This window comes from Mastomys coucha, unplaced genomic scaffold (assembly GCF_008632895.1).
Source record: "Mastomys coucha isolate ucsf_1 unplaced genomic scaffold, UCSF_Mcou_1 pScaffold6, whole genome shotgun sequence".
Taxonomy (NCBI): Eukaryota; Metazoa; Chordata; class Mammalia; order Rodentia; family Muridae; genus Mastomys; species Mastomys coucha.
This window is the reverse complement of record NW_022196912.1, coordinates 114680099-114696530: the sequence shown is the minus strand read 5'-3', so window position 1 is coordinate 114696530 and position 16432 is coordinate 114680099. Positions and strand designations below refer to the sequence as shown.

The 16432-nt window shown below is 37.0% G+C and overlaps 1 protein-coding gene across 2 annotated transcripts in view; it reads left to right on the top strand.

Moving 5' to 3' along the window:
• The window catches only part of Rps6ka5 (ribosomal protein S6 kinase A5), a 202030-nt gene that overhangs the window by 131850 nt on the left and 53748 nt on the right, over positions 1-16432 (top strand). For both annotated transcript variants that reach the window (XM_031356192.1, XM_031356193.1), the window contains 2 exons: positions 14088-14171; positions 16212-16315. In XM_031356192.1, coding sequence (XP_031212052.1) covers positions 14088-14171; positions 16212-16315 — 188 coding nt within the window. The remainder of the gene's footprint in view (positions 1-14087; positions 14172-16211; positions 16316-16432) is intronic.

Below are 16432 nucleotides of genomic sequence, written 5' to 3'. Positions count from 1 at the left end.
AAACCACACAAAGACCTAACAAAGAAAGAGAACTTCAGACCAATTTCCCTTATGAATATCAATGCAAACAAACTCAATAGAACTCTTGCAAACCGAATCCAAGAACACATCAAAACAATGATCCATCATGATCAATTAGGCTTCATCCCAGGGATGCAGGGATGTTTCAATATATGGAAATCCATCAATATAATTCACTATATAAACAAACTCAAAGAAAAAAATCATATGATCATTTCATTAGATGCTAAGAAAGCATTTGACAAAAATCCAACACCCCTTCATAATAAAAGTCTTAGAAAAATCAGGAATTCAAGACCCCTACCTAAACATAGTAAAAGCAATATACAGCAAACCAGTAGCCAACATAAAACTAAATGGAGAGAAGCTTGAAGCAATCCCACTAAAATCAGGGACTAGACAAGGCTGTCCAGTCTCTCCCTACCTATTCAATATTGTACTTGAAGTCCTAGCCAGAGCAACTAGACAACAAAAGGAGATCAAAAGGATACGAATTGGAAAGGAAGAAGTCAAATTATCACTATTTGCTGATGATATGATAGTATATTTAGGTGACCCCAAAAATTCTACCAAAGAGCTCCTAAAGCTGATAAACAACTTCAGCAAAGTAGCTGGATATAAAATTGACTCAAGCAAATCAGTGGCCTTCCTCTACACAAAGGATAAACACGCTGAGAAAGAAATTAGGGAAGTAACACCCTTCACAATAGTCACAAATAATATAAAATACCTTGGGATGACTCTAAGCAAGTGAAAGATCTGTATGACAAGAACTTCAAGTCTCTGAAGAAGGAAATCAAAGAAGATCTCAGAAGATAGAAAGAACTCCCATATTCATGGATTGATATGATTAATATAGTAAAAATGGCCATCTTGCTGAAAGCAATCTACAGATTCAATGCAATCCCCATCAAAATTCCAACTCAATTCCTCACAGACTTGGAAAGAGTAATTTGCAAATTCATCTGGAATAACAAAAAACCTAGGACAGTGAAAACTATTCTCAACAATAAAAGAACCTCTGGTGGAATCACCATCCCTGACCTTAAGCTGTACTACAGAGCAATTGTGATAAAAACTGCATGGTATTGGTACAGTGACAGACAGGTAGATCAATGGAATAGAACTGAAGACCCAGAAATGAACCCACACACCTATGGTCACTTGATCTTTGACAATGGAGCTAAAACCATAAAGTGGAAAAAAGACAGCATTTTCAACAAATGGTGCTGGCTCAACTGGTGGTTAGCATGTAGAAGAATACAAATCGATCCATTCTTATCTCCTTGTACAAAGCTCAAGTCCAAGTGGATCAAGGACCTTCACATAAAACCAGATACACTGAAACTAGTAGAAAAGAAAGTGAGGAAGAGCCTCGAGCGCATGGGCACAGGGGAAAATTTCCTGAACAGAACACCAATAGCTTATGCTCTAAGATCAAGAATTGGCAAATGGGACCTCATAAAATCGCAAAGCTTCTGTAAGGCAAACGACACTGTCAATAGTACAAAATGGCAACCAACAGATTGGGAAAAGATCTTTACCAACCCTATATCTGATAGAGGGCTAATATCCAATGTATACAAAGAACTCAAGAAGTTAGACTCCAGAGAACCAAATAACCCTATTAAAAAATGGAGTACAGAGCTAAACAATTCTCAACTGAGGAATACCGAATGGCTGAGAAGCACTTAAAGAAATGTTCAACATCCTTAGTCATCAGGGAAATGCAAATCAAAACAACCCTGAGATTCCACCTCACACCTATCAGAATGGCTAAGATCAAAAACTCAGGTGACAGCAGATGCTGATAAGGTTGTGGAGAAAGAGGAACACTCCTCCATTGCTGGTCGGTTTGCAAACTGGTACAACCACTCTGGAAATCAGTTTGGCAGTTCCTCAGGAAATTGGACATAGTACTACCCAAGGATCCAGCAATACCACTCCTGGGCGTATACCCAGAAGATGTTCCAACATGTAATAAGGACATATGCTCCACTAAGTTCGTAGCAGACTTATTTATAATAGCCAGAAGCTGGGAAGAACCCAGATGTCCCTGAACAGAGAAATGGATACAGAAAATGTGGTACGTTTACCCAATGGAGTACTACTCAGCTATGAAAAACAATGACTTCATGAAATTTGTAGGCAAATGGATGGAACTAGAAAATATCATCTTGAGTGAGGTAACCAATCACAAAAGAACACACATGATATGCATTCACTTATAAGTGGATATTAGCCCAGAAGCTCGGAACACCCAAAATACAATTTACAGACCAGATGAAACTCAAGAAGAAGGAAGACCAAAGTGTGGATAATTCGGTCCTTCTTAGAAGGGAGAAAAAAGTACCCATGGAAGGAGTTGCCGAGTCAAAGTATGGAGCAGAGACTGAAGAAAGGACAATCCAGAGACTGCCCCACCTGGAAATCCTTCCCATATTCAATCACCAAACCCAGACACTATTGTGGATGCCAGCAAGGGCTGGCTGACAGGAGCCTGATATATATGTCTCCTGAGAGGCTCTGACAGTGGCCGACTAATGCTGAAGTAGAGGCTCACGGCCAAACATTGGACTGAACACAGGGTCCCCAATGAAGGAGCTAGAGAAAAGACCCAAGGACCTGAAGGGTTTGCAGCCCCTTAGGGCAAACAATATGAACTAACTAGTACCCTCAGAGCTCCCAGGGACTAAACCACCAACCAGAGTACACATAGTGGGACTAATGGCTCCAGCTGCATAAGTAACAGAGGATGGCCTAGTCGGTCATCAGTGGGAGGAGAGGCCCTTGGTCCTGTGAAGGTTCTATGCCCCAGTGTAGGGGAATGTCAGGGCCAGGAAGCGGGAGAGGGTGGGTTGGTGAGCAGGGGGAAGGGGGAGGGAATTTTTTTCAGTGGGGAAACTGGTAAAGGAGATATTATTTGACATGTAAATAAGGAAAATATCTAATAAAAAAAGAAAAACGTTTTAAAATAGGGAGATGATGGACAAATGGACTGACTTAAAAAGACAAAACAAACAAAAATCTCTCAGTGTCTCATCTTCCCTTTAGCTCTTTTGTTCCTATTGTCTGTCCATCATATGTCCATCATATGTCAATATGCATAAGAGCATATTTTAAACTTCTTTTTGTGATAATACCTAGTTTGTATAGTTTGATAATTTTTATTGGTATCTTTTAATTTTTTTTAATTTATATTTTCTTTTCTCAAACTTTGGTTAATCCCTTTAGGTTCTGTAAGTAAAAGAAAACATATGAATGTCTAGCTTTTTTGCTTTTGTTGTCTGTCCATGTCTGCAGACTGCCTCCACTTACCCGTCAGCATTCCCAAGTCTAGTCCTCACCAGTGGACTGATGCTGTCTATGCCAGCATCACTCAGTGGGTTTCCTTCCTTACCTTGCTTATTTGTCCAATATCCTTAAACTATAAATGACTTTTGACCTTGGAGCTGCAGTTCCACCAGCATCTGGCTTACTGTTGCTTTGCAGTCTCTTCTTCCACTACCTGAGGCTTCTCCATAGCTTAGTCTCAGGTCTTGTTAGCTGTCCTCTCTCCTTATATGCCATCCATATGTACTGCTAACTCTGATCTCTCTTCTGGGCCCAAGCCCTAAATATGTCTGTAGTATTGTGTTCCTTTAACGTCTAGACACCTTAAACTCTACAGTACTAGAATTGAACAGACCATTTCTTACCCAGATCTGCTTGTTTCATAATCTGTAAATTCTGGCTTCACTTGATCTGGGAAATGCACTTATGTTTTCCTTTTAGCAACTTACTTTTTATGTATGTTTAATGTGTTTTAATAGCAAAATCATTTTTTTATTTCAAATGATACCAAGTACCTCCTATATGGCTAAGTATTATAAGGGACCCTAGAAACAGGATGGTGACCCAACATATCATATATTTTAGAGGTATTTCATTCATATATATATATATATATATATATATACATATACATATGCATATATACATATATACATGATTATTTCTAGATAGATTTCACTAATTCTGAATTATATACAGAACCAGTTTTATTTTAGAATTTTAAACTTCTTTTTGTGATAATACCTAGTTTGTATAGTTTGATAATTTTTATTGGTATCTTTTAATTTTTTTTAATTTATATTTTCTTTTCTCAAACTTTGGTTAATCCCTTTAGGTTCTGTAAGTAAAAGAAAACATATGTCTCTATAGACTAGGCTATGTCATTTGTTCAGTGTTGCTTTGATCATTAAAAATGTTTGCTGGGTGATGGAGAGACGGCTCAGCAGTTAAGAGCATTTGCTCCTCTTCTAGAGCACCTGGGTTTAATTGGCTACACCCACATGGTAGCTCACACTGTCCATAGCTCCAGTCCCAGGGGATCTGGTGCCCTCTTCTGGCCTCCATGGGCACCAAAGAATATTCATGGTGTAGACAAACAAGCAGGCAAACACCCATAAATATGCAGTAAATCCTTTTTTTAAAAGAAATGTTTGTTGAACTAAACAGATAATCTGCTATGCTATGTATTGCATATTTAATTCTAATATGGACTAAGACAGTTAAAATAAGAATATTATGAAGATAATTAATAACTTTGACAAAATTATCTTTTTATTCATAAACAAAATAATGTTGAAAATATATGTTCATGTGTTGTTTTTTTCTATATAAATATGGCTTAAACATACTTTTCACATTTTAACAGCCAATGTTTAAAATTTTTCATAACAAACAAGAATCCTAAGATAGACAAAATTATAAGTTTTAGTTAAGAAAAATAAATTTCTGCCGAGCAGTGGTGGCGCACGCCTTTAATCCCAACACTTGGGAGGCAGAGGCAGGCAGATTTCTGAGTTTGAGGTCAGCCTGGTCTACAGAGTAAGTTCCAGGACAGCCAGGGCTACACAGAGAAACCCTGTCTCAAAAAAACAATAAAAAAAAAAAAAAGAAAAGAAAAGAAAAAGAAATTTCCAACATTTAAAAGTAAGCTTTCTAAATTGTAGCCCACTGTCATGGTGTTTATGCTTAAAGGGAAAAGGCCAGAAGAGCATGACTTAAAAAAAGAAAAAAAGAAAAGAAAAAAAAAAGAAAAAGAAAAAGCAAACCTTTGAGCCTTTGATCAATCTAGGTGTAGCAATTCAGTGATGAGTTATTTAAATGTTTAAGAAGCATTCTGTTGTGTTGAGGATGGGATCTTTTGGCCTTTTAGTTATTAATCCTAATTTCTCCATCTACAACACAGTAGTTACCTTAGCTACTTACTGGACTGTCAAAGCAATGTAATAAGCTTCTCATGCAAGTATATTTTGAAATGTAAAATGTTGTATATATCAATTTCTGTTTGTAAGATATACTATTCAGATTTCAGATTATTATGAAAAAAGTTAAAATTTACACACAAGAATCTTGTTATTTCTTCCTTTATTTTCTTATTTGTAGACAGCTTACATCTTTCTCTAATAAATGCCTAGTTAGTAATGCCATTTTCAGGCTTTGCTTAATGTAATATATATCTCTAGAGATGGTTACTTTTCTCTTGCCTGTAATCAAGCATTATGACTGAAAGTAACTTATAAAAAAAGAAGAGTTTAATTTTGGCTTACAGTTCCTAAAGAATGAGTCCATCATGGCTAGGAGACATGGTAGCAGGCAGATAGGGCAGCTGGAACAGGAAGCTCAGAGGTAACGTCCTGCACTGAAAGCATGAGGCAGAAAAAGCAAACTGGAAGTAGGGCAAGCTTGACTCCAGTGACATACTTCCTCCAGCAAGGCCATTCCTTCTAAACATCCTCCAACAGCATCACCAACTGGAACCAGATATTAAAATACCAGAGCCTAGGGGAGACATTCTCTTTCAAACCACCATACTGGATAAGAGTTGGGATCCATACAAGCATTTTCACATTAAGAAATAGACAGTAACCATGGCAGTTTGTGAGTACCTCTATCTATCTATCTCCTGTCTTGATTGATTTGTAGTGACATGTATTCATGACTGATTTTCACTTACATTTGCTCCTGGAAAGCCTACTAGGTCTCTCTTAATTACTCCTGTCATTCATTTGCCAGAATAAGGGACTCTGGATAATAATTAGTTTTTAGGTAAGCAGAGGTACTAGAGGAGCACTAGAGGCCTCAGTCTGTCCTGCACTTAAAACAGTTACAGTTGGCCACAAGTTGGCTCAGTGACAATAGGGATTTGATGCCAATGACCACCTGAGTCTATGGGACGGACAGGGTGGAAGGAGAGAACTGACTCTACACAATTATCCTCTGACCCCACATAAATACATAAATAGAAATAGAAAAGGCATACTATAAAATATTTCAATGTTAACATATTTAATTAACTGTAGCTATTTGTGAAGTTTCTGTATGTGTTGCCCCCATCCCCCAGACATCAGAGCAGACCCTTTGTCCCCTCCAAAGAGCAAGAACAAGATGGCTCCACACTTCCCTTTTACTTTTTCACATGGTATAAATGACTGATTCTGGTTAGCCTTACCCAGGATATTGTTTTCTTTTCCACCTTTATTTTTGAGTCGATATATCTGAGACAACTTTTGAACTGACATTTTCCTAGAAACTTCTAAGTACTGAGTACTCCATTTGTTCAAAAATGTTAAATATTTTTGTTTACTTGAAAAATATTTAGCTGCCAGTTTTATCGTAACTACTTTCTTTATTATTTTGGTTTTTATTCTGATGAACTGCTAATGGATGCTGGTTTCCCTAATAAGCTGATGACTGCCTTTGAGATCAGGGAAAGCATTTCCATGATGTGTCCACTAGAGGGCCACTGGCCACAGCAGGAGTGGATGCGATGTATTTGTCAGTATAGGATTGTCTCATTTATTTTCTGAGAAGCAAACAAAAAGTGTTTGAAACTCTGTTGAGTGTCAGGGACTTTTAAACTTAGGGGAATTTATCAGAATTTATGCTGGGATAAGATTGAAAATACATGATTAATGTTTACATTCTGTTAATTTCTTTGTAAAATACTATTTATCAAATTTTTGACAGTTTTCATATACTTTATCATAATCGCCCCCACAACTCTTTCCAGATGATCTTCCTTACTCCCTACCCATCTAACTTCTCTTTCTCTCTCTCTCTCTCTCTCTCTCTCTCTCTCTCTCTCTCTCTCTCTCTCTGCCTCTCCCCCTCTCTGTCTCTGTGTCTCTCTGTGTCTCTCTCTTTGTCTGTTTGTCTGTCTGTCTGCATATATCTCTGTGGGGGACTCTGTCTGTGGGGGGTGTGTGGGGAGGTGTCTGTCTGTCTGTCTCTGTCTCCCTGACTCTTAAACCCATGGAGTCCCATTTGTGTTGGCTGACTACTCCTGGGCATGAGGCTTGCTCTGAGGGGTGGTCAGTATATCAGCTGTCACACCATTAAAGAAGTGGGCTTCTCTTCTCCCAGCAACAATGAAATGCAATAGTTTCTTGATAGTAAAAGGTCCTCCACGCTAGGGTTTTGTCTGGCTTGAACTTTGGCATTCTGCCACAATTACTGAGAGTTCAAATGTATATCTGCCCTGTTGTATATGAAAAGAAATTACAGTGACCTTGAAATGATCCACTCCTACCCCCTCTGGCTCTTACAGTCTTTTTAGGGTGTGTGTGTCAGGGTTGGGACAAGGTCTCATATGTAACCTTGGCCGACTAGAACTTGTCATATAGACCAGGTTGATCTTAAATCTATTAGAGATCTTCTGCCTCTGCCTACAGAGTGCTGGGATTAAAAGCAGGTGCCACTATGCGCTTGGCTTTCTTACATTCTTCCTGCTATTTTTCCACATAGATCCTTGAGCCTGGAGAGAGGGGTGTGGCAGAGACACTCCACTTAGATCCAGCCCTCCAAACTCTCCTAGTCTCTGCATGTTGACAAGTCGTAGGTGTCTGAGTTAACTGTCCTCTCCTGCAAGAAGCTTCAGTAATGAAGGCTGAGGGAGGCATTCATTGATGGGTATAATAGCCAGTCATTATGAGTCATTTTGGTGCTTCGTCCATTTAGCAGAATAAAAGTAGTGCATTTCTACCTTTTGCATGTATATGTGTATACATATCCCTGGCATGATGTACAATGAAAGTCAGAGGGCAAAAATAATACAATATCATATAAACTCAGCAGTCACATTTTCAGTTATGTACATTTTCCACTTTTTCCTGCATATTCAGGACTTAATGGACCATTGTCTGTCAGTGTTGAGTCAAGGTATGGAGATCTAATAGTGAGCCAGAGACACAGAAGTTTCCCCTCTAAACAGGCAGCAGATAATAACATATGTGTAAGTCAAATACCTAGATAGTATATCTGTAATGAGTGTCAGGGAATCAGATTCAGTAGGAAAGAAATGGAAGGATCAGGACACACTAGGTTATCCTGGAGATGCTTTGCTAAGAAGGGCACATGTGAGAAGTGATAGGGGCCACATGGGTATCTTGTGGATTGTATAGAACAAGTGGTGGTTAGAGTAGTGGGCTAAGGACGTGTAATCATGCAGAATAAGATTATTCAGGTCAGAAAGGGCCTTGTAAGTACTATAGCTTCTCTGTACAGACCAGTAGCCAATAGAGAATCTGAGTAACATGGGCTGAACCAAGTTGTTTTAGAATATAATTCTGTTTGGCATGGGTGGTAACTCAGAGGCGGGCAGGAAATGGGCTGAGGAAGCTCATATATTATCAGCAAAAGATGGTATTGCTTTGAGCCACCAATGGTGGGGAGGAGTTTCAGAGGTAGGTAGATCTGGAGTGTATTTTGACAATAGAACTAATGGAAATTTTTATGAATTAGATATGGATATGAGAGAGCTTGAAGAATCTAGGGTAGCTGTTAGAGTAGCTGACAAGACTTGGGATGGATGAACTGGTTCCGTTCGGTAAGCTGAAGTTACCTGATCATGAGACATAAGAGCAGATATCTCCTTGCTATCATCAGTCTGGAATTTGGAAGAGAAATCTTGTTGAGGTACATAAATTCTCTAATTTTCAATTTTCTACATGCATATTATTATCTTACATTTTTAAATGTGCATGAATGGTGTATCCTATTATAAGTTAGTGTATGTGTGCGTGTGTGTATGTGTATGTACATATATACTTGTTTGTGACTATGCATATGCGCATGTGGATACATGTTCACATGTGTACACAGAGCACAGATGTTAATGTCAGGTGTCTTCCTCTATTACTCTACTTTTTTATACAGAGCCTATCACTGAACCTCAGTTCATCAAGGCTGGCTGGCCATGAACTTCAGGGATTAGCCTGAAACACAGGAATATTGGTTTTTTTTTGTTTGTTTTTTTTTGGTTTTTTCGAGACAGGGTTTCTCTTTATAGCCCTGGCTGTCCTGGAACTCAACTTTGTAGACTAGGCTGGCCTCAAACTCAGAAATCTGCCTGTCTCTGCCTCCCAAGTGCTGGGATTAAAGGCGTGGGCCACTATAACCTGGCCAATAACATTGTTATATATGATACATAACTGCACAATTCTGTAAGTTATAGATTCATCTAGATGTTTTATGTAGATAACCATATTAAAAGAATATATTGAAGTTGAAAGATAGCTGAGGTGGTAAAGTGCTCACTGTGTAAGCATGAGGACCTGAGTTCAGTCCCCAGCACCTACATTAAAAGCTGAATATGCAGGCATATGCTTGTAATCTCAGTGCTGGGGAGGTACAGACAAAAGGATCCATGGAGCTCACTGGCCAGACAGCCTAACCTAGTGGGTGAGCTCAGGGTCCCACTGTGAGATGGCATCAAAAATTATGGTGCTAGCCTAAACATGATCTGAATAAGGACAACACCAGTAGACTTGATAATATGGAAGGGGCAAGGCTTCCAGCCCACCACATGATAGAGCCACTATTTATAAGTTGCAATGGTTTGTTTCTTTTCTATTTTTATGCCTTTAGCTTGTGTATGTTTGGGAATAGCATTTATACCACATGTGTGTCTGGTACCCTCAGAAGCCAGAAGAGTCAGTTCCCTTGGAAAAAGAGTTACAGATGGTTGAGAGCCATCCCGTGGGTGCTGGGCACCAAACCCAAGTCCTCTAAAAGAGCAGCACGTGCTGTTGCCCTTTGGCTTGTCTCTTCGGGCCCAGTGTTTATGTTTTTGATAGGGAACCCTTATTATTAGTCTCTGCAGGCCAGTTTTTCTATGACAAAGCATCTTCCAATTTCTAGAACACACTTTACTTTTCATGAATTTTTCTCATTAGCTTTTTATATTAATATCTGTTAGAAATGTTAGAAGTTTTTGTTAAGTTTGTTAGAAATCTGCTGAGCTGTGATAGTGCAAACCTTTAATCCCAGCACATGGGAGGCCGGGGCAGGTGGATCTCTGTGGATCAAGACCTGCCTGGTCTACAGAGTGAATTCCAGGACAGTAGGGCCACACAGAGAAACCCTGGGGGTGGGGGAGGGAGGGAGAGAGGCTGATTTAAGTTGATAAATAGTTTTGCAAACATTTTACACAGAAGTTTACACACTTCTCTTTTGGTGAATGTTTGATGAGTGCGTTTCCACAGTTGGCATGGCCTGTGTGTTTTGTTTTCTACTTTCATGACAGACTTATATAAACACATAGGTATATTTAGACTTAAATTTTGAATCAGTTTTGGTAAGTTACTGTAATTTTATATAAAATACTACATTATGTCTAAAATTCTTGGCTTGCATTTGTTCATAAAAAATCTCTTTATTGTTTTAATATTTGTTATAACTCCTGTAGGGTTTTCTTTTCAATCACCAATGTTTATAATTTATAATGGTCCTGATCATCTTGCCATTTGTTTGTCCTCTCGTAGTCTTGTATAAGATGTGCTCCCCTCAGCCCACAGGGTTTCCCAGTTCTTTAATTAGTTCCTCTCTTCCTTTATTCTCTGTAAGTTCCTTTGGTATCTTTTCCAAAGCTTAGAATTTTATAGTTATCTCACTACTAATTGACTTTTAAAAATAGTAAATAAGAACTTCTAGGAACAAGCTGTTAGCTATCTCTCAAGTTCTGGTAATCTCTTATTTTTACTGTTTTAAACTCATTGGCATTTTATCTGTGGGTGATGTGTACATTATTTAGAAGTTGATTTTAAAACAATAAAGAATGAGATTTATAGTTGTTGCTCTCAGATACAATATTACATGACTTAGAATATAGTATATTCTCTCTTGGAGATGAGTCCTCTTATTGTTTTTCCAACACAGAGTGGCCAGCCCTGAAACCATACATACGTAAACAACAAAACAGGCTCAGCAGATTATATTTTTATACATTTGTACATATGTGTATATACATATATACATATATGTACATACATACATACATACATACATACATACATACATAACAATAATAGCAAAAGAAAAGGTAGCTGTCAGCTTGAGAGTAGAGAGACATGAGGGGTTTGAGTAGGTAGCTAGGAGGAGCTAGAAGGAAGAAAAGGATAAGGAAAAATGATATAGTTCTTTTTACAGCAAAAATAATTTGAAAAATAAAACATCATGCCTTTCTAGCACTAACCAGTACATATACTTTATATACTTTTAAAATCAGAGTTACAGATAGTATGTTAGAGAAGAAAATCCAGATTTTTAAGACTTTTATTTGAAGTTTGTCTCCATCTATTCATTGTATTTGTAAGCATGCCACAGGGATAGAGATAAGAGGACAACTTACAGGAATCTGAGTGTCAAACTCAGGCAATCAGGCTTGCTGGCCTTTACCCTTATCTACTAAGCCATTTTACCTGGCCCTAGCTTGAACTTTTTTGTTTTTTCAAGCAGGGTTTCTCTGTGTAACCCTGGATGTCCTGGAACTTCCTCTGTAGACCAGGCTGGCCTCAAACTCAGAAATCCGCCTGCCTCTGTTTCCCAAGTGCTTGGATCAAAGGCGTGTGCCACCACTGCCAGATTGAACTTTTTATCAAATTAAAATTTGATTTTTATTGTTTCACACTGAGAAGGAAATTAGCATAATTTTAAATATGTGAAGCAAAGCCACCTATAAATGGAAATGAAAGTTTTACTAAATTTTCCTACAAGGGTAGTTTTCTAAACAAAAATTAAGAGAAGCAATACCTTTAAATTCATAATTTTCAAGTTTCTAAAACTTGACTTAGCATTTGATATTTTAGAGATGTCTTGATGGCATCTTTAATATAAATCAGTTAATAATACTAATATCAAATGAAATAATATCAAATGAAGCTGAAGAGATGTCTCTGGTTCAGAGAACTTGTTGCTCTTGTATAGGACCTGGGTTGGATACCCACAGAGTGGCTCACAGTATCCTGGAACTCCAGTTCTAGGAGATTCAGGGCCCTCATCTGGCCTTCTCAGGCCATAGGCAAAGACTCATACACAAAAAATAAAAACTACTTTTTAAAAAGATGCTATCAAGTAATAAACAACTATGATTCATTAATTTTTTATGTATTGTTGGAGGTTGGCTATGCAGTGTTTTTGCTTTGTATTCAAAAAGATATAGCATAATAAGTGCTATGTTAACATGAAAACAATCTAGTATAAGGATTGTTTTACAAATAATTTTGATGTATTTTTAATAATCTGATGAATATGCCCTGAAACACATTTTTCCATGTAATAAAGTATTTAAAATTATTGCCTTTTATATACAAACTTAGGTGGAATTAATTTTATTTAATGCTAATCCTTTCGGTAGTTGCTTCAGTAATAACATTTGGTCATGAAATGATGAAGTAGAGAAATGTGGTATGTGTTACATGATTTACACAGTTCTGCCAGCTAAAAACAACAAAAATTCCCTATTGTCCCATACTTGGATTACTTCTTGTAGTTCCTAAGGGAAATAATATTCCAGCGTCCATAGAACATAAAGGGAACAAAGTCAATCATCATTTTAACTTTATTCTTATGTATATGTGTTTTATGATTCACAGTTTTAGTTCATATTGCTTAAAAGCATTGTTTCTGTGGTTTGTTTTTATTCAACCGTGAACCAGTAAATCGGGGGCTTCTGTTGCGCCTGTGTCAGAGCTTCACTAGTCGTTCTTCACAGTTACACTGGGAAGGCAAAAGACAGTGCTTACTTTTTTTGAAACTGATGGAGGAATAAGGTATAAATCAGAGATCTTCCCCCTATGAACGTTTTGTAAAATCAGCTTTATGATTTCTTTTTCTTTTTCTTTCTTTTTTAATGGGGGTCTCAGTTTATAACCCTGGCTGGCCAAGAACTCACTAAGTACACCAGGCTGGCCCAAACTCAAGAGCTCCACCTGCCTCTTTCTCCTGAATAAAGATTAAAAGATGTTCATATGCCACCACACTTGGCATTTATGAAACATTTTTATGCCACCAAAGTGCTCTTAGGTTTTATAGATAGATATATAAATGTGTAATATGTATGTATGGAAGAATTTTTTCCTTAGTGTAATTAATTTTAGCTTTCTCTTTTATTACATTGGGATGATCTGTTGGTCGTGTTAAGATTTTCTTAAGCTTTTTAAAGCTAATTTTCAGGCTGGTATAATAAATTAACCTTTTTGAATAATTCAACAGCTGACATTAAGAGACATTGTTTTCCCAAGTCAGTTTTGTTCTTATTTAAATATGTTCCTTATTTTTTCAGTGCCCTGCTGTGTAAAGTGATGGGGAAGAAGTGTTTTCACCTTGTTTCCTATATTTGTTCCCATACTTCCTCATTGGCCTTTGACTTTCCCCCAAGTTTTCCAAGTTTTGCACTTATTTACTAAAATGTTAATTCATGCTATCCTACTGGGACTATTTCCATTCCTAAAAAAAAAGAATGATTCAAGAAATTTGTAATTGAGCTATGCATGCACCAATAGCAACAAAGAAGCATTAATAAATGGGTTAATGTGGGAGAGGGTTGATGGATACCAACCATCAGTGTTTCGGGCAAGATGTTTGCCCCATGCCCTCCAGAGTAGGCAGAAGTCTGTCCTGGTGCAGAGGTCTGTCGGGCAGGTCGCACCACTGCTACTGCTGCTGTGACTTAACGAGTGGTGTGGATTGCTCGTCATGCTAGCTTGAAATCACATCCCCTTTTTGTTTGTTTGTTCAAGACTGAAAGAGCGTATTCTTTTTGTGGAACTATTGAGTACATGGCACCAGATATTGTCAGAGGGGGTGATTCGGGACATGACAAGGTATGTTCTACTTTTGATCCTTCTTTGTGTATTTCCAGAAATTGTGCAATAAGAGTGACTCCTCATTAATAACTTCCTGTACAGACTCTTAATCAGAGCCATATTTATGATTTGTTTCTCCATTCTGTGTGCTTGAACACACTGAGTTTTAATATTTTGTATTGAAAAAACACAAAATTTAAGACAATTTAGGTTTTCCTTTTAAGGTTTTATTGATGAAGTCTTTGTAGAGTGACATTTTGGTTAAAATTGGGACCTTGAAGTTATTCTCCAAATAATTATAAATAAATAAATAAATTAATTAATTAATTAATTAAATGTATTTCTATTAGAAGATCTTAAACAAAGCACCAAATGTGACTCTATTTTAAAAAAAAAAAATTCTGTTGTATGAGGCTCATTTGAACCAAGTATAATATAGAAGTGTGACTGAGTATCTAAGCTATGTATGTAGCTCCTTTCTACATTATGAGGAGAGATTTTGAACTAAGCTTTATTGTCATGGCTAAGTTCTTCTTGGAAAATACAGAAAAAGATGGAGGCTGTGTTTGCCACCATTGGTTAATAAGTCCTTATGAGATTTTGAGAGGCCACTGAACAAGAAAACCACTCATTTTATTCCCTGTTTGCCTTTAACTTCACAAAGATTTTGATGCCTTTGTTGATTACTCTCTAACAGAAATAGCGTTTTTCATAACCTTGAAAGGAAAATTCTATACTCAAAATACAGTGTTTTCCTAACCCTCAAAGAGCTCTATTATTTTATTTTATTTTATTTTATTTTATTTTATTTTATTTTATTTTTTGCCTTATCCTCTTCCTTGTGTATGTGCCCAGAAGAGAGAATAAAGAAGCTGTCAGCTCTAAGTGGTTATAAAATCTAGCTCATTTTTCTATCGTGTATTAAAGGCTGACAGTTTCCTATCATGTGTGACTTACTAATAGCATTCCCAAGGGAATCTGGCTGGCTTGTCCTTACTGTTTCTCTCTCCTTTGTCCCCTTCCAATACACCACATACACAGTCTCATTGTCTATGATGAATGCTTGACCTTGTTTTTATGACCAGTCCTATGTCTACCAAGCACATTCTCCAAGCTGCAATGGCGGTGGTTACTGACCCATGGCTAGAACCTAATCTCAGGTGTGTATTAGCCAAGCAGCATGGTTTCATGCCCTGTTCAGGACATTCTGAGAACACTGACTCAACTGGCATTGGACCTCCTTCTATGAATTCGGGAGTTAAAATGCTGGTTTAGTTTGCTTCATGGTATAATTTAAAGCTATAGTGCAGTTTAATGAGTGAATTTATAACTTAGATTTTGAAATTTTTCTACTAAAGCTTAATGGAACTGGGACTGGATAGATAGCTTAACAGTTAAGAGCTTAGTGGAACTGATTTTCAACTAAGAAAACTTTGTATTATACGTAGAATTTTTACATGATTTAGATCTATGTTATAATGAGCCAAAAATATTCTTTTGAATATTTATTATTCAGATAATTTGTAAATGGTTTTCCAATTTAGAGTATATTTTATTTTCTGTTATTTTAAATCTCCTTATTAGGTGGGGATACTTAGATATATTCTGTAAGAGAATTGACTTGTAGGGCTGTGTTTAAAGAACCACCCCTGTGTGAGATTCATAGATTTTTTTCCTTTGAGTTTAAGGAACTACATCTGGTTCTTTGGACATGAATACTTTATAAAATGTGGTTGATACTTTTTCCCCACAGATCCTAAGTCCAATGTTCTACCTATCTTAACTTTTAGAAAAACATTTTTAAGTTTAATTGTTTTAAATTAACAATGGTAAAACTGACTGATTTAGGAAATCATTAAAGCACTTTCTGTTCCAGGAATATGTAGGCATTTGTCCTCTAAATATCTCTTACATATAGTAACTAGTACTTCTTACACAGAAAGCTATGAAAACTGTTTTTTGTAAAATATTTTTAAGTATATACCTTTATTTTGGTCCTTTTTATAATATATGTTTTGGTTACTAATTCTACAAAATGATATTGTTATTGTTTTATAGGCAGTTGACTGGTGGAGCTTAGGTGTTCTAATGTATGAACTACTAACTGGAGCATCTCCTTTCACTGTTGATGGAGAAAAAAATTCCCAGGCTGAGATATCTAGGTAAGACTTAAACAAATGCCATAAAGATAACCTCCTGTAGGTTTCCAGAGCATTGCTCTCTTCTGTTCATTCATAAAGATAACCTCCTATAGGTTTCCAGAGCATCGCTCTCTTCTG